General features: G+C 32.4%; 1 protein-coding gene across 1 annotated transcript; it reads right to left on the reverse strand.

The window, feature by feature from the left end:
* Positions 1 to 1,006: 1,006 nt before the first annotated feature.
* LOC139488207 (sodium-dependent multivitamin transporter-like) lies at positions 1,007 to 16,548 on the reverse strand. The gene is made up of 15 exons (XM_071273664.1): positions 16,158 to 16,548; positions 14,384 to 14,449; positions 13,904 to 13,955; positions 12,911 to 12,978; positions 11,746 to 11,900; positions 10,461 to 10,601; positions 9,873 to 10,002; positions 9,083 to 9,171; positions 8,295 to 8,410; positions 6,940 to 7,007; positions 5,664 to 5,750; positions 4,854 to 5,044; positions 3,906 to 4,006; positions 2,600 to 2,718; positions 1,007 to 2,238 (listed from the first exon to the last, which is right to left on the reverse strand). The coding sequence occupies exons 1-15, from the start codon at positions 16,497 to 16,499 to the stop codon at positions 2,071 to 2,073; spliced, it is 1,893 nt and encodes a 630-aa protein (XP_071129765.1). The 5' UTR covers positions 16,500 to 16,548; the 3' UTR covers positions 1,007 to 2,070.
* Between the last annotated feature and the right edge of the window lie 2,297 nt (positions 16,549 to 18,845).

The raw sequence follows: 18,845 nt of genomic DNA on the forward strand, positions 1-18,845 counted from the left end.
TGACCTCAAAAATGCGAAAAACGATGAATCCTTACATTTTCAGCCTCTGCTTGTTCTTAATTGCCTTTTAAAGGAATGATATTGTTCAATGATTTAAATATCAGAAAAACTTTGAAATCTCTCTGACATGAAACATATTTCTGTCCAAACAGATCAGAAACTTTTTCTATAAATAAATGTGGAAGAAATGTAATAGACCAGTCAATAACAATTAAAAACAGATTTTTTTTTAAGTTTTGAAATGCATTTTAATCCATTATATACTGTGCGTAAAATATGTAAACTCCTTCCAGAAACTCATCTGTAAATTTATAGACAAAACGCGCGTCTGGCGTAAGTGTCAAATTTTAGTCCTGGTATCTATGATGAGTTTATTTAATACCACTGGGTCGATGCCACTGCTGGTAGAGATTTATTTCTCCGAGGGTATCACCAGCCCAGTAATCAGCACTTCTGTTTTGACTTGAGTTATTGATATGTTCATAATAATAAATAAACTGTTAACAAAACTTTGAATTTTTGAAATGCTAAGGCTTTTCTACCTCAGGAATAGATTATCTTAGCTGTATTTGGCAAAACTTTTAAGAAATTTTGGTCCTAAATGCTCTTCAACTTCTTACTTTATTTGGCCTTTTAAACATTTTTTGATTCGATCGTCACTGGTGATTTTTTTGTAGACGAAACGCGCACCTGGCGTAAGTGTAAATTTTAGTCCTGGTATCTATGATGAGTTTATTTGGCATGGATTTGATGCATCAAGAATTTTGTCAATTGCACTAGTAAAAAATTACATCTTTTACATGATAGCAAACGTGTGTGAACAGACATGTCTAAATGATGGAGTTTTTGGATCACTAAATACAAACTGTTAGCGATAATATGCACATTCGTATTCTCTTTGTGAGTGTTTATCATAGACTTAAAAACTCGGAAGAAATTTCCATTGAAAATTAATCTGCACAATGACTTCTTTATTTAAATACGCAGTAAAACATGATAAGTTGCAAAGCCGTCTTGAAAATCTTTAATACAAATGAATAATTAAAATTGATATACAAAAATACCGACCAATGGTCAATTCCTTATCTATATCGTATTTATTTCAAGCCACATCATTTTGAATTTTAACTTTTATAAAATAAAAAAAAACTAAGGTTTTGTCACTCCCATGTATAGATACCATTAGCTGTATTTGGCAAAACTTTTTGGAAATCTCGGTCGTTAATGCTCTTCATCTTCTTACTTTTTGTTTTAGCTTTGAATCTGATCAGGTTCTGGCGCCGCTGATGAGTCTAACTACCCAAACACGCGTCTGTCGCACCAAATTTCTAACCTGGTATCAAATAGTCCGTTTCAATATTTGTTGGCATTTGTTTTTGTGGCATTTCAGTGGTTTTTTTCGGGGTTTTTTTTTCCTCAATAGTTGATGAGTTTCTCTCTGGTTGTGTTTATGACCCGAATTTGTTTTTGCTTCATCGATTTATGCCTTTTGAACAACGGTATACTACTGTTGTCTTTATTTAACGATCTATAATGAGTTTTAAAACCACCTCCTGTCTTGTCCCATGGGTATCAATATTCAAAACGCTAGACTTTATCTGCACCCAGGTATAGATAGTCTTTCAGAGTGTTATCCTAGATATTAATTAATGTTAGTATTCAAGTATGTTCAAATCAAAAGAAGGGGCATCTACGTTATATGTGAGATTAGTTTTCAGTTTGAATAATATAGTAAGAACCACATGTCATAAATTAAGAGCGTACTATCTATCGCATTCATTGAACAAAATGATTATATTCCACATGTGAAAAACTCAGGAAAAAATAAAGTCCATCCAAGGTGCAGTTACAGATGACCCAAACAATGTACTATTTAAGTGTATACAAACGGACAGTGTACTTTTTAAGTGTATACATACGGACAGACTCAACTGAAAAGCTCTAACTAACCTGCTCTCGACTCTGGTTTTGCAAATACTAGTCTTTAAACAAAGTAAATTTTTTTCATTTCATTTCATTTCATACTATTTAAAAACAATATAATATGATGTTCGTGTGTATTATATTTTTTTAATTAATATGCTGCTTTGCACCGTTCATTAAAGTTTCGGAAGTATCACTAGGGTTAACATCTATAAACATTTCCCTTTCCTGCTGGTCTTTAACATCATCTGGGTTCAAAGTTATAAGTTGAGCTTCTGTGATCATCCCTGCCATTTTGCTTTGAATTTTATATTTCTGTATCAATGGAATAAGAGTAAAATTACAATATAAATGTATCTTTATGTCTTATCCTATAAGGTTATGAAATAAGAAGATCAGCGGTTGCACCTTTCACGTATTATGATGATCAAATGGGTTTTTTATTTCTTCTCTCGCTCCGAGTACAAATGCTTCGAATCATTCCTATTTATAACACTTCTTGTTGTAATAGTTTCTTAAGTAATGTTATTATGTAGAAAAGGTTCTACCTTTGAAAAATCTTTGACGGTTCTTACTTATTATTTCGACCCTAACCTTTAATCTAAAAGGACATAATGTAGTAATGGTTCTATCAGTTATCGACTAAGTTTTTTTTTCAAAAAGTATTAAAGCTTACATCTTTGTGTATTATCCCGAATCGAAGAGGCTTTCGGATCTTTTCAGGAAGGTATGGACACAAAACATCAAATATTGGACAGATCAGTCGTGGATCTACAGACTTTGGATCATTGTGTCCTGTAAAAAAAGGCAACACTAGATTACTTATGTTCAAACTCGTAATTTCATTTATAATTTAAAAAGAACACGAGGAAAACCTGTCGGAACCACATATAATCTAAATGAGGGAAAATTTGGGTGAATCGAAAATGTCAGCGTCAACTACCGATTGAACAAGTTCTTTAACCATCGACATCATTATTTTTAGTTGAATTCATTATCATTGATCAATAAAAACATTTCAATGTTTTTTACCTTATGATAGCTTATTCTTCATTCCGTTTCGACTTCGCGCGTAAAATAAGATTTCAACATACAAAGGCGGATTTAGGTGGGCCTGGGGGCCCTTCATTGTGGAAAAAAATGATGATTATATAGGTATATATGGTCGATGCCTCTGCTGGTGGACTATTAGTCCCCGAGGGTATCACCACCCCAGTAATGAAAATACGGATTTTTTTGTGTTATTAAAATTTACTGATACAAAATGATAGAAATTATTATAAATTAAGGAATGTATCTCCCTCATGCAAAGCTCTGATTCCTTTCACGGATTTGGCTATACTTTTGGACCTTTTGGATTATAGCTCTTCATCTTTTATATAAGCTTTGGATTTCAAATATTTTGGTCACGAGCATCACTGAAGAGACATGTATTGTCGAAATGCGCATCTGGTGCAAGAAAATTGGTACCGTTAATTTTATTATCACTAAAGCATGACTGAACACTTCCCCACTTACCATTTAAGTCCGTCAGCGCCCCACACCCCATACTAAAAGTTCTGGATTCGCCACTGACAGATGATAGATGAAATCATCGTGCCAAAAGTCATATGCATAACACAGTTTGTGCTTCTTGAATGTGCATGTCTAGTGACCATTATTATCAGATATAAATAATCAGACTTGTCTAGTCGGAACTCGATACTTTGTTTATGGAGAGTGTTATGCTGTTTTTTTTTTTTTTGTTAAAATGCTCCATAGCAAAATTTATGTCCCTATTTAACAAGTTCTCATTTTTCCAGTGGCGCTCCAAATTTACAATCCTTTATCTTGTTCAATCCACTTTACACAGCCTTCATTGACTTTCTTCATAATATTAATGTACACAATATTAGCCACTGGACGTTAGATTCACACAACTATTGTTTATAAAAGCTCATACTAAACTTTCGGTGGAATTGTAATTAATGAAAGAAAACTACCTGTTAGAAAACTCACTGCTAGGCCAACCACTAAAACTATCGCAGGTGCCAAAAGCATATAATATGTAAATGATAAGTCGTACAGAGGAAAAATTGTGTTGCTGAAAGAAAAAAGAAAATATTTTTAACAAATTAAGACCAAGGTGCAGTAAATTTGCTTTATCACAACTGTTATAATAATTTCTGTTTACTTTTAGCATATTGATCATAAATGCTAACAACAAAATGGATGATGCTTTTTTATTTCCTAAAATAATATCGAAAAATTTCTGAAAATTGAAGCGCTTGCATAGAATGTGTGTAAAATAAGTGAAAACTTTCTAAGCGCCATCCCTTTTACACAAATCATGTTAATTGAATTATAAGATGGTCCCCAGATTTATTTTTAAAAAGAATCCGAAGAAGGAACACGTGGAAATTTTTACAAGAATCTGATAAAAAAAAAGGTGGGGTTTCAAATTGGACTTATAAAATAGAGTAACTCAAATTTTATACCTGTACAGCTCCGAATTCTTAAATATTTATACATTCTTATTCTATAGATATAGAGTCGATATGAAAAAAGAACTCAGTTTTAATGCATCAGATTAAAATGTGATTAGAAACTAAAATCCTGTACAATGTATTCACAATATCTAAAAGTGTTGATTCTCTAGGTAATATTATATTCTTACAGTTTTCCTTTGATTATGTGTGTGGTTATTTATTTATTTTTTCTTCATCAAATGTCGATGGAGTTTGTGTTTTGTTTTCTTTGGAAAGCTGTGGAAATTTGAAAAGCAACAAGGGAGAAACAACCCAGAGTGTGTGTTAGACGCTTATTTTTCTTTCGATTTTGTTGAAATATCTTTGCAATTCACGAGCTTTCAAAAATGAATCTAAACAAAATGTGTTACATAGTTAATTATACAAAAAAGTTATGTAAAAGTTTTATTTTTATAACCAAACCTTTCACTCTGTGTTGGTAAAGTGGTCATTGCTATGCTGCTAAATGTTGAAGAGTTATTCCAAATTCCTGTTAAGTTGTTCGGACATCCTTCTGTAGACATGGGAGACATTGGATATACTTTGTACATGAATGAACCAATACCTATCCACATCATTATACCCATACTGGTTATAGTACCAGCAAATGCTCCCTTCAATTAAAACATAATATATATATTTTTTTATATTTAGTAGAATTTTCTGCGATTTGTGTAATTATGATTGTGCAATATCTAAGTATTTACCTGTATCTAAGCTATACTAAATGTGAAAGAAGTTGGTAAAACATATGATATTAAAACTGGGGAAAAGGGGGGTATATTTATTCATAATATGTAATGAATTCTGCCCTCAGATTTTATTGTTATGGCCAGTCATACTTGTATGGCCATGGTCAACTAAAGCTGTATTAATTTAGATAACATTAAACTCTATGAATTAATTGTAAATAAAAGTAGTGTATGAATGTTAATCTGCAATTAAAGTATGCACTACATCTTGAATAAGATTTATTAGGAAATTCCGTATTATATTCATATACATGGTTCCATATTTGATTATTTTAGCAATACATACTAACTCCAGAGATCCACATGAAACTGTCGAAATAAGGGACTGTATTATATGCAACTTAAGCGGTGTATCTACAAAATACGCTTAATTCTAGTTGTTGACCCTTGTCGTCACTAATACAGTGGCATTAGACAAACAAAGCTTTGACCAATTTGTCATTTGCGAACCAAAATATCGTTAGAAAAAACTCATTAATACCTTTGCGTTGGCCCATGGGAATATCATCCCTAAGGTAATGACACCATGCACAGGTGATCCCATAATCCCAAACATTGAAAGAGCTGCCTGAAATGATGAAATAAATCACGGATAATTATATAATTAATCGGTAAAGGATTTTTTTACTTTGTGAACGGGTGTACAAAAAAAGTATAAACAACACAGTGAAAAGGCTGAACAAAAACACTGTCTGATGAACGGTTTGGTTAACATCACTTATGTCTCTATGATTTCCTCTAAACGTATAATTAACTTACTGGAATGACAAGACAACTCGAAAGAATATGTCTTCTCTACGTGATCCAAAACAAGACAATGTCTGCATTTTTTTGCATGTTGGTCCGAGACCACAAAAATTTCGTAGTGCATTTCTTTTAGACAATAAATGCAAATTAAAAAAAATCCCACCTGCGCTTTTAATTTAATTTTTTTTTTAACCTTTTTCAACTGAACCAAGTCACTACTTTACTTTAAAATTCATGACCCAAATTTTCATCCCTTGACTTGCTATTTGAGACATAAAACATGGAGAAATACATTTGGAAGGGGTATACAAAAAATTGGCATGTAACACACTGTCCACACTAGGGACGACATTCGTGGACAACGAAAATCAAGGGACGAAAATTGTGGTCTCCGACCTATTTATCTGATTAAATGCAAACAAATCAAATCTACTGTTAGTGAAATCTTATTTGAAATATTTGTTATACGGTTTTATTTTGAAATTCAAGGTGCCAAGTGAAGTCTTGTCAAATCTGGTTCTTTTGTCGTTTTAGATACCGTTGGGTCGAGTTTGAGTACAATGTAAATATACCATCGATTTGTAGTTTTATCATTGGTTGTGTGAAGTTGCTCTTGTGTCTAGCTTTATACAACAAAGTTGGAATAAGTCGCGTCATTTCCCTGTAATAATTTCAAATGAGTGTTTTGTTTCGGTATGTCATGCTGTACAGTGCTTGCCTCTATAGTCGATATTGGTGTAAATTCAGTGGAAAAACTGAATTTTATCTGTTATTAATATGTCTTGTGTTGTCTTATTTATCGAGGGTGTTTGAACTTTTTCAAATGTTTATTCTCAACTCGGTTTAACTCTAGGTTTTACTTAAATATGTGCTACATCTTTGGCACAACTATATTTTTTATTAAGAGTGATCACCAACCTCTACATGATAACGTTAAAATTATAATGCTACTAAAAAAATGGTTTAAGCGCATCACTTAACTGTTTACAATTGACATATTTACGTGTTACCTTGACAACACTACCAAGCTCCGATGCGACATACGAAAACAGCAAACACACAATTCCCAAAACCAATGCTAAAAGGAACGAAAGTAAAGAGAATGTATAAGAAATAAATAAGATGTTTGTCATTGTAACAGTACACAATCTAAACTTCAAAAGTTATAAATTAGTTTTGACTTAAGAAATGGTAGCATTTGGTACAGTATGTATGTAATTGTACAATGACATAATTTTTTGTAAAATGATGTTAAATACATTCGAGAGCGCTCATTGTGAACAACTTATCGATACATATCTTTAATACAGCTCTGTTGTCAAAGAAATCAACTCATTGTATAGCATACCTGTTTTCAATCATCATAATTTTGTTTGTTTGTTTGTTTTTATTTTTTTGGTTTCTGACCAGACATTAAAATAAAAGCTGTATTAATTGAATCATTTAATTGAACACAACTTTGGGACTCGGACTTTGAACGTAAAGCCTGTATGTGTAGATTGTTTCCTGATGTCAACTTGGGTTTCCATTCCTTGATTTAACTGAAACGTATACAGTTGAAAGATATATGTAAGGAGAAGTCTATGTCACTATTACTAAAAGGGAAAAAAAGGTTTTTAAAAACAGGGTTCTGGTATACAAATAAGTATCATTTGCTTTATTATCATGTTACTGATAGAGATGGAATATATATTACAAAAATCAAAAAAGTAGCATATTTATTTTAAGGGCAATTTGTCAAAAATCAATTGCAAAAACAAACAAAAATTAAGTTGGTTTCGTGATGGTATTCCACTATGAAACACACTTACACAGATGAAAAATAAGCAAGAACATGTGTATTTCATATGGCTACTAAACTGTGAGAATTCAGAAGTTTGAATGAATGAATACGTTATTGCAAAAAGCACATATATGCTATAGCAACGAAAACAATCGTATTGTAATAGTTAGTTTCTTGATCTTGTGAATTGTTCCTTGACGATATAATATACTCATTTTTGTCAGTATGTTGTATACTTAAAATAACACTGTCGTTTTTTTAACTAAAATGTGCAGTTTATGTATCATCAGTTGGCGGTGTCAGCTTTTTACTTGTTTACATATATGTTTCATTAAAACGTATGTGTTTATATTTCACTCTAGCTTGACACAAGGTTATGTGACATTGTAACTTACTACCTGAACAAATTAATGTTAAATATTAAATATTTACAGTGCTAACAATATTATGTTTTTATTGAATATTGCAAATGTCTTTTCCATCGACAATTTTGTTCAAAGGTTCCTTTGATAACTATTGTTCTAACACTGTTGATTCAAGTTGGTAACAATATTAAATGTTTTATATGTTAATTTTAGTTACCCATTATCTTAGACACATTAGCTGCCTTTTTATCGCTGATGGTAGGTGCTATAAACGGTTTAACAATATCTTGTAGAAGGACTGCTGACATTGAGTTCAGACCAGATGACACAGTACTACAAAGTAAATAATAACAAATGCCACAGTACTTCAAAGTATCACACAGTACTATTAGGTAAATAATAACAAATGACACAGTACTATAAAGTATCACACAGTACTAAAGTAAATAAGACCAGATAAAACAGTACTAAAGTAAATTTGGTTTCATGAGACAAACAGACTGAATGTTCGTATGTATTTCTTTTTTTAGTTTCAAGACTGTGTGTAAGTTAGAATATAAATAAGAATACAGATTTTACATAATTAAACATTACACAATGAAAAATGCCAATAATGAACTTTCATTAACAAACTTATGAAATGCTATGAATATTATGATGCAGTTTTAAAACTATAGTTTGTCAAAAGCCTGTGACCATATACAATATACTTTAATGAGCCACTAAACACTGATGCTATGAATATACCTGGTACCTCTGAAAACTATACCTAATCGAGTCACAAAACACTCATTGCTACTGTGAATATACAAGGTAACCATGTAAAATATACCTTAGCGAGCCATTAAACACTGCTGTAACCCTATACAATATACCTTAGTGAGTCACTAAAAACTGCTGCTATGAATATGCCAGCTGCAGGTAACCATATACAATTTACCTTAGCGAGCCACTCAACACTGCTGCTATGAATATACTAGCTACATGTAACCATACACAATTTACCTTAGCGAGCCACTAAATACTGCTGCTATGAATATACCAGGTAACCCAGGAATACTTCCCATGATCTCCATAACAAATAGCGGCAGAAGCTATAATTATAAAAGTGAAAATGGTCTGATTAGTGTACCAATCTTTATGGTATTTAATTCTAAAAGTGAAAACTTTCTGATAAGTGTATACATCTTTACGGTATTTTTAGTTATAAAAGTGAAAACTTTCTGATAAGTGTATACATCTTTACGGTATTTTTAGTTATAAAAGTGAAAACTTTCTGATTAGCGTACTCATTATTTTGCTATATAGGAACAAACTAAAAAAAAAGCAGTCATTTTGTTAGAAGGCAAACACAATTAACATGATTTCACTCGAATGTTTTGTAACCGTACATAAAATAATTCAATTACAATTAGTTATAAAGGGTACCAGGATTATAATTTATACGCCAGACGCGCGTTTCGTCTACATAAGACTCATCAGTGACGCTCAGATCAAAATAGTTATAAAGCCACAAAAGTTGTGCCAAATACGGCGAAGGTAATCTTTTCGTGGGATAAGAACATCCTTAGTTTTCGACAAATTAAAAGTTTTGAAACATGAAAGTTATAAAAATGACCATATAATTGATGTTCATGTCAACACCGGAGTGCTGACTACTGGGCTGGTGATACCATCGGGGACGAAACGTCCACCAGCAAGCAGTGGCATCGACCCAATGGTGTAAATAGTTATCAAAGGTACCAGGATTATAATTTAATACCCCAGACGTGTTTTCAGTCATTAGACTACAAACCTGATCTCCTGCTTTGATAATTCCCGCCGATAATGGGTCGCAGGTTTGGTAGTAGGCAAAGGCTACTAGACCATTCAAACATCCCATTGTGATTATGATCACTAATCCTGGCATACAAAACCACAAGGCCCTAAAGGAGATTTAAAACAGAGGGTCAAACATGTTGTATAACATCGTTGAAGCTCTATCTCTCTCCGAATTGAAATAAAAACTTACGTTTAGGGGGTATACAGTACAAATAGTATATCACGCAATGTAAATTGCAATCGAGACGGAATAAAAAAAAACAATCAGTAGAGTGTATATTACTCTGGGCTAGAGTGATTCCGTTACTCAAATGACAAAGAATGAATATTTATCATGAAACGAAGAAATCACAGCAACAGCATAATTATGACACACACATACCTTATAAACATGCTGTCGTCCTGAATATGCATGTTATATTTGCCGCTAGATGTTATGCATCCATCAATTAATTAATAAATCCTGCAATAGTAGTAGCAACACTGTAATAATTCCTGTGTAATGAAGAGATAAAAAGATTTCTACATATTGTTGAGTAATATCTTCCTTTAATTTGCTTACTTTTGAGCATTTTTAAGTGTAGCACATGTCAGAGTTCTTTGTATTTGCGCCTGGTTCGTTCCGAACAGTGTTGTCCACATCATTGCTTGACCAAAAACACCAGTCCATACAGTATAACGTGTAGAATGGTCAAAACTAAAACTAAATATTGAAGCGTTTTAATTAACAACTATGTTTACTGTCTTGAATTCAATATATTGTTATGAACTTGTTTTCCTTCAATTTATATAATATATAAGAGCAGAATATATTGGTGCAACAGTGCCAGCGTTCTGAAGATCCATAGGTATATATATATACTTTAATGTAGATATTAGTGCCTAATGTACTTATTATTGTTATAATTTCTATTAGTTCGGCAATATTTTAGAATATCATATGTTTTGCACTTTCCCTTTATTCTTTTTGACAGATATTAAAAAAGACCAACTAATTTTTATATGATTAACAAGTTTAGCAGTAGCGATTTGAAAAGTCCGTTCTTTTATCTGTGTGGGGATGGGATAGATGCCCATAGTTGTTTTGCGTTTACATTGTATGAATCTATAAATATATCAAATGACATTATAAAAACACATTTACATTAAGGCTTCAAATGTCTTGCATCTTATAAAAAACGTTCTTGCAAAAATAACATCTTTTTGTAATCTTGTAGTTAAATGTGAACCACAGTCTTCTCCAAAATTATAGTTTAATACAAGATGTCTTATAGTAAAAAGATATTTAGTTTGGGAATATAACTTTGCGAAAAGGGCTTGGACTCGTATCTACTTTTATACAAAACCTTTGGTCCAAATAACTATTATAACGGGTCAAACATGTCAATATTCAAAGCAACGAAGCAACCTTACAATTGATATGTCTGCATTAAGCATCGATATACGCGACTTGGTTAATAAACGAACAAACAACGAATCAGAGAGCCCGCCTTTGTCCAAGCACAAAATATGGTGGGATAAAACTAGTTTGACATGCATACAAATACTCTTGGCTATCTATATCATATACTTTAAAACACAATCCTGTATTATGATAAACCTGACAGTGGTAAGTCACGCTACCGATAATATGACTACTAACTAAAATGAAAGGAAACACACTTATAGCAGATTCATAATGTCTCATTTTAACTACTATAATTAAAGAATTTTCAAATCGTTGTCCCAAAGAATTATAGTAAAATAATTCAAAATAACCGTTTTCTCATAAATTTCTTCCATAACATGAGATTATCAGGTAATAGAGAGTACATGCTTTTCCTCTCCATTTTGCATTATACATTTACTCAATGAATTTAATTCTCTCGTGTTCTTCTGCAATTCTCCAGACTTCGGACATTCCTCCAGCTTTGATGAACCCCCAAATCAGGGTTACTATGACACCAATAAACATGAGAACGGCCTGGAAACAGTCAGTCCACAATACTGCTTTCATACCTCCCTAAAAGGTCAAGGTAATCAAATTCTATTAGTTCAAAATTTACATAGAACAATAGATCAAACTGATGAAAATATTTAAGATATTGCTCTTTGTACACATTAACAATGTTGCCACGGGAGATATACATATATACATGATATATAACTGAACGGTTGAAAAAGATGGGATGTCATTGCGCGCATTAAATGGGAAATTTAAATCGAGAAAATACGTATTTAGTTTTCTTTTTCTGCACAAATACTTACTGGTTTGTTAAATTTTCAAAGGTCTTGATAAAAAAAATCACTCAAAATATATAAAAATACAAAGTAAAAACTGGACAATGGGACTATATCAATATATATATTGTCGATAAGTCGAAGAAAAAAAAGACAATGTCGTGGCTATCATTGCAGTAATATAGAAGCAACCATAAAGCTGAGTGAATATCCCTTATTCGCCTCACATTGCAGTCTCCAAATGTTATTTGAAAACAATAAATCCATGAAAAGTCATATTGGTTATGTTGCAATTTTGAACAAATGATTGGTTGTAGGTAGTTTTATGTCCAGTGGCAAATATTACATACATGTTCGAGACGAGAACAAATCAACCAAAAATAAAACTGCCACTGGCAAATGAGGGTATTTTAGATATATATATTGCATAAGAACACCAATGACCCTTGAAAGAGCGTCACACTCTCTCTAGACGAGGTATTGGATTTAACGCACGCATACCAACCGGACATGACTGCATAAACTTATACATGCCGCACAGCCATACAGACGCACCACTTCGGAAACAGTTTTACTCACGTCACGGTCGGAAAAAGACCAAAAGTGACCATACTTTCATTCACCCAGATGGGCTTTTTAAAAATGTGACTGAGCTAAACTATATGTGCTGTTTTGAAGAGAACATCCAGTGTCTTATGGTTTATAGTCTTGTGTTGCTGTTTCAATGACGTATTCTCCATATCTTGTTATATTGTATATAATGTATATAACTTAATCACTGAATATACTTACGATAGCGGTATATACAGTACACACTGTTCCAACTGATAAAATAGCTCCCCATAATGAAAATCCAGTAACTTACAATAGAAAATAGCAATGTATGCAGTATACATACAGTTTAAAATACAGATTCTGAGAATAGTTATAGGAAGTCTTGCATCGAAATATGTTGATGTTATAGGATAATTTGTTTAAATAGCAAAAGGATTTATAGGTAACGTTGATAAAGAGTATAAGAAAAAGTAAAAGATACATGCATTTTACAACGACATTTGGCTATATACTATACATGAATATACCAATACATCCTCTTATTACCTCTTTTTTTTTGGAGAAGAAAGCAGACGATAGATCGCTCTATTTTGTAACATTAATTAATTTAGTTTTTATTAAAGCGTTCTAAGATATAAAGTATGCAAAAGTGTTTGATATTAAGTTTTAGACAAAAAAAGAAAACAAAATCGTATGTAAGGTTTTCATTAAACGACGATATTCGTGTAGAAATAAATTAAATAATTTTCCATTGAAACCTGGTCCAATCAAGAAGAAAATCTTCAAGTGATCTTCGTTAAAACAAAAATGAAACTGCAACATCCGTTGATTACCTAATATCCTTTTAGTTCTTAGATTTCGTATCTTCACCTTTTCAGCTTTTCTTTGAAATATTTAACAATAATTTAATTGTGGATGTAACGCGTCTTCTGATTGGCTGACGTTATTTTGTTATGAGCACATAGACATAATTTAGTCATGTGACCGTGACGTCATCAACGTTTTTTCATGGTTTTCTACGGTTTAAAATGGAATTTAGAATTAATTATAAGAAATGACTGTAATATTTTTTCTGTCTATGAAGAAATAACATAAAAAATGTGGTGCACACTGTTAAATGACCCGCTACGCGCGTTATTCAGTGTGCACCAATTTTTTTTATGTTATTTCGAATAGACAGAAAAAATATTACAGTCATTCCTTAAATGTTTTAAAAGTAGTTTTAATTACCTGCATTAAACGCGAGAGCTGGTGCATACAGAACAATAGACATATACATTATCTGCCAATAAAAAAAATATGGTTAAGAGATGTAGTGTTATACATTTGTATTTAACGTATTTTAAATGATATTCCATTTTTCGAGTGCAAAAAAAAAATCAAAAATAACATGGACAAAACTACGTGTCCTCTCCTCGAGAAGGAACAACCATATAAAAAGCATAACTAATATGTAGTAGCTTTGCTGATAAATTTCATTCGAGTTTGATCTGATTCAAACTTTATTTGCGACTATAAACAAAATGGACAACAATTGGGTTTTCCCATTTCAGAACTTTCCATTTTTATGTAGAAATATCCCAGAACTATATGCACGTAGATAAAATATTTATAAGTTGACTCGATATCCCATTATATTTTTTTGTTCAAATCAAATTGACAGTTAACTTTACTTTGATGCTTTTAGTGTATTGCTTCAAAAATACATACCATATACATGCAGAAACAAATCGTCACAAGAATTCTCACACTTCTACTAAATCGCAATTCAAGATACTGAAAAATATTAAAAAATGATTATTCAAAGTGTTTTTTCACATCGATATAATTGAGACACAGATATATTTCGCAAGATTAACGCGTGATTTTTATACCATGTTTTCCATGAAGAAAATTAATTAGTATCACTCCAACAGATTTAATGTAATAAAGACATAAGTATATGGAGAGCGAAAAAAAAATAATGTTACATCCATTGGCTCTTGTTTGGTATAAGATTTGGGGATACCTCTGGCTCCGGAATCCATCCTTATTTTATCTTTGGATTTCAGGTTCCCTATCAAACTCCGAAACAGTGGTGACGTTGCTTCGCTAAACTATTTAAAGTCAACGTAGCGTAGTAAAGAGGACGTAACCGCTGTTTCGGAGTTTGGTTCCCTATTAGGTAGCAATACACAGTTAGGAGTTTAGTTTCGCATTTTGGCCCCTGTGGATTTTTCAAATAGGAAAATTATTGTGTAATAAAATTCATTTTTAGGCAGCTGAGTGCTAATTTAGCCTTCAAAGATGGTTTATAAGAGCATCAAGATTATTTTTACATGTTTTATGGGCTGTTTTCTGTTTGACAATCCGTATTTGCATAGCTAGACCGGCCATCGGTCCAGAAATTAATGTTATGTTTACAAACACTTTTTTTCTACACGAAGTTTTTGACGCAATTTTACAAAAAAATGAGATGAAAGACATATGATTTTCATTGGATTTGCTGAATGATATATGTACACAGTTTCAGAAAAGGTATTACTTCAAGCAATTGAAATTCTACTTTTAGCCAAATTTTGGGGAAATATGTGACATCTTTTCCCTCCTTTTTGCAATATTATATAACAAATAAATGCAGATTGTTGCCATGGATACACCCACCCAAAAGAAATTATATTTTACCATTTTATATACTGGATATAAAATCTATGGAAGATTCTGATTACATACATATGCCCATATATGATACAAACAGTAAAGCTTGATATTGCAAGAAAGCAATGAAAAGGGGATGGTAAAATTTATAAGGGCAAATTTTAATATTTTCCCCTAACTGTTTATTGCAACCTTATGAGCCCTGTGCTACTGTGATCAATGATGTTGGGCACCAGGCTCCACTAATAGGGTCCCAAGCTACAGTGATATAGGGCTACGAGGTTCACGACACGTGCTGATGAACTGTAGATTTAAAAAAGAAGATGTGGTATGATTGCCAATTTGACAACTGTCCTCAAGAGACCAAAATGACAGACATTAACAACTATAGGTCACCGTACGGCCTTCAACAATGAGCAAAGACCAAACCGCATAGTCAGAAGGACAAAAATACAAGTGGACGTGGCCGGGTACTTGTACATCCCGACAACAAATACACTAGGAACAGATCCGACAGTACTCGCAGTTATCTGACAGATGGACAAAAAGCCACTAATAACTAATAACAAAAAATCATGCATCTAAGACTTAAGTCCGTGCTGATGAACTGCGGAGCCCGTGCTTATGATTCGAGTGTAGAGGGGGTTAACATTTGCTCTAATTGGCCACTAATAAATTGTGCCAGTGTTGGTTATTTAATTCTATCACGACACAACAGAAACATATTATCTTTCATAAGTATGCTAATTGTTTGAGTTTGGTTTTTTAAGTTGCACCAACATAACGTAAAGGATAAACTAAAGCATAATATTTGTTCAATAAAGAATAGTTAATAGCAAAGATTTACCTCGTATGCACTTGTTAGTTTTAAATTATAGAAAATCGGAATATGCACATGAGCCGATAGGAATATTGCTATTGGAAACGAAACTACACTCCACATAAACATCGTGTCATACACATATACTTCAGCAGGCACTCCAATAATGGCAATGGAAGACATAAAACTAGCGAACAATGATAAAGCAACAGGCAGCACTCCCATATTCCCGCCGGCCAATAGAATTTCCTTGGTACTTTGCTTATTTCTGTTTTTGAAAGCATTGTATATTCCTATACTAAGAGACACCAGAAGGGTCGCTGCAAATATTACATAGTCAAGTGTGGCAAATTCATTTCTGTGATACATCGTCCAACGGTTGGTGTTGATAAAAGATACTGTGTTCTACTAAAGTATGTTAAATGAGTTCGAACGGGATATAAATGAACTTAAGAATGCGTTAACATGTATTATCACTCGGATACTTCATTACACAGTCCGATAACTAAATGTGATACTAAGTACATGCAAAATATTTCATATTCGAATATCAAAGTGACAGTATATGAAAATTACTCCTGCCTCAAACGCTTCAAACAAATTAAGACACATATATATAAATGATTGAGAACTGCAAGATCAAGAAGAGATCTAGACAACCAATCTTTCGACGAATTCAATTATCTGTGTATCCCCATGTCCAAACCATTTGACAGTTGTTTGTTTTTTGTTTGGCCCTTACAATAAGTCTGTTTTACATGTTAAATGAAGGAGGAAATAAACTCATCATAGATACCAGGACTAAATTTTGTATATACGCCAGACGCGCGTTTCGTCTACAAAAGACTCATCAGTGACGCTCGAATCCAAAAAAGTTTTAAAAAAGCCAAATAAAGTACAAAGTTGAAGAGCATTGAGATCCAAAATTCCTAAAAGTGTTGCCAAATACAGCTAAGGTAATCTATACCTGAGGTAGAAAAGCCCTTATTATTTCAAAAAATTCAAAATTTTGTAAACAGTTAATTTATAAATATAACAATATCAATGATAATTCATGTCAGCACAAAAAGTGCTGACTACTGGGCTTGTGATACCCTCGGGGAAATAAATCTCCACCATCAGTGGCGCTTATTATAAATACTGATAACCTTCGAACGCAAATGGTTAACCAAAGCCAAATATATCGCATGATTCAACTAATGGACAAGGAATGAAAGAATTTCAGACGTGTGGAAACGGACAATGATGAAATTAGCAAATAGTAAGCAAAGATACCAAGATTATAATTTATTACCCAACGCCTTCTCAGTAGAGCTGATAACCGAGACTATTGTTGATATAAAAAACAAATATGTGCAATTGACGATGATGGTCTGACGACAACGAAATTCAAATAACAAACACGAAAAATTCAGTGAAACAACATTCTAGCATCGCCTTCATGTGTTGGATCATCGTAATTTTCCAGCATCGTGTTTCTATCAAAAATTACATGATTGACTACGAATATTCGCAGTATTTTGTGTCCTTTATTGTTCGTTTTTACCAAGAGAAATACGCTCGTTATTTTGTGTATACCTGAACCAGTGCGTGAGTTCAACTCTTATTATACCTGCATAATGGTTTTTTTTGTGTATTGTCTTATAGATGATTGTGTGTGTTGTATTTTCTCGTTCCCTGTTCTTGAATACCAAAATCGATGTCAATGATTATTGTGTCCCATATGGCATTAGTAAACCATGCATGGTAAATACGTTGTTCAAACCTTTAAAATATTATATTTCGACAAGATTTTTTATATCATTTATTTCTATAAAACGACCGAGATGAGCAATCGAAACAAAATTCGATAATATAGGGTTATTGCATGAATATTGGGGAATATTGTCCCAAGTAGAATGTTATATTCTACGAGGGACAATATTCACAAATATTCATGCAATAACCATTATATTGTATAGCAATATAATATTTGAAAGTAAAAATTGGTTTAAACTAAGATTTTGCCGTTGATGACGTCATGAATTTTGAAGATTTATTGCACTAGTGCAATATTGGAATTTATTGCACGCTTACTTTTGGTTACTTTCTGTGGGAAATATTATATTGCTATGCAATAATAAGAGATATAGTTTGTATTTTTGTTCTGTTATATATATTTGTCATATCTATACGTGATGACCTATCCCAGATGACGTGCAATCAAGTATACATGTTCTCTTTATTGTGATGACAATGATAGGGGTGTCATGATAGCCAAAAAGATTTTTAGGGAAGACAAATTTCAGTGCTTATAATTTTATTAATTCATAAAAGTACTAAACATATGTCACCTTTGAAATTAACTTGTAAATGTAAAGAGACGATTGGGGATGTATAGAAATTAAACGGTAGAGAAAAAATAAACAGTTGTTTCAGAATACTATATAGTATGTAAAAAATAATCACAAAAATACCGAACTCCGAGGAAAATTCAAACAGGAAAGTACCTAATCAATGGCAAGATCAAAAGATAAAACGTATCAAACAAATGGATAACAAATGTCATATTACTGATTTGGTACAGACATTTTCTAATGTAGAAAATGTTGAATTAAACCTGAATTCATAGCAACATAAACCTCTCACTTGTATGACAGTCGCATAAAATTCCATTATATAGACGACTAACCTAAACTACATTATAAACAATCAAAGTTTCCTCTCTTAGACATG

This window comes from Mytilus edulis, chromosome 9 (genome assembly GCF_963676685.1).
Source record: "Mytilus edulis chromosome 9, xbMytEdul2.2, whole genome shotgun sequence".
Classification (NCBI taxonomy): Eukaryota; Metazoa; Mollusca; class Bivalvia; order Mytilida; family Mytilidae; genus Mytilus; species Mytilus edulis.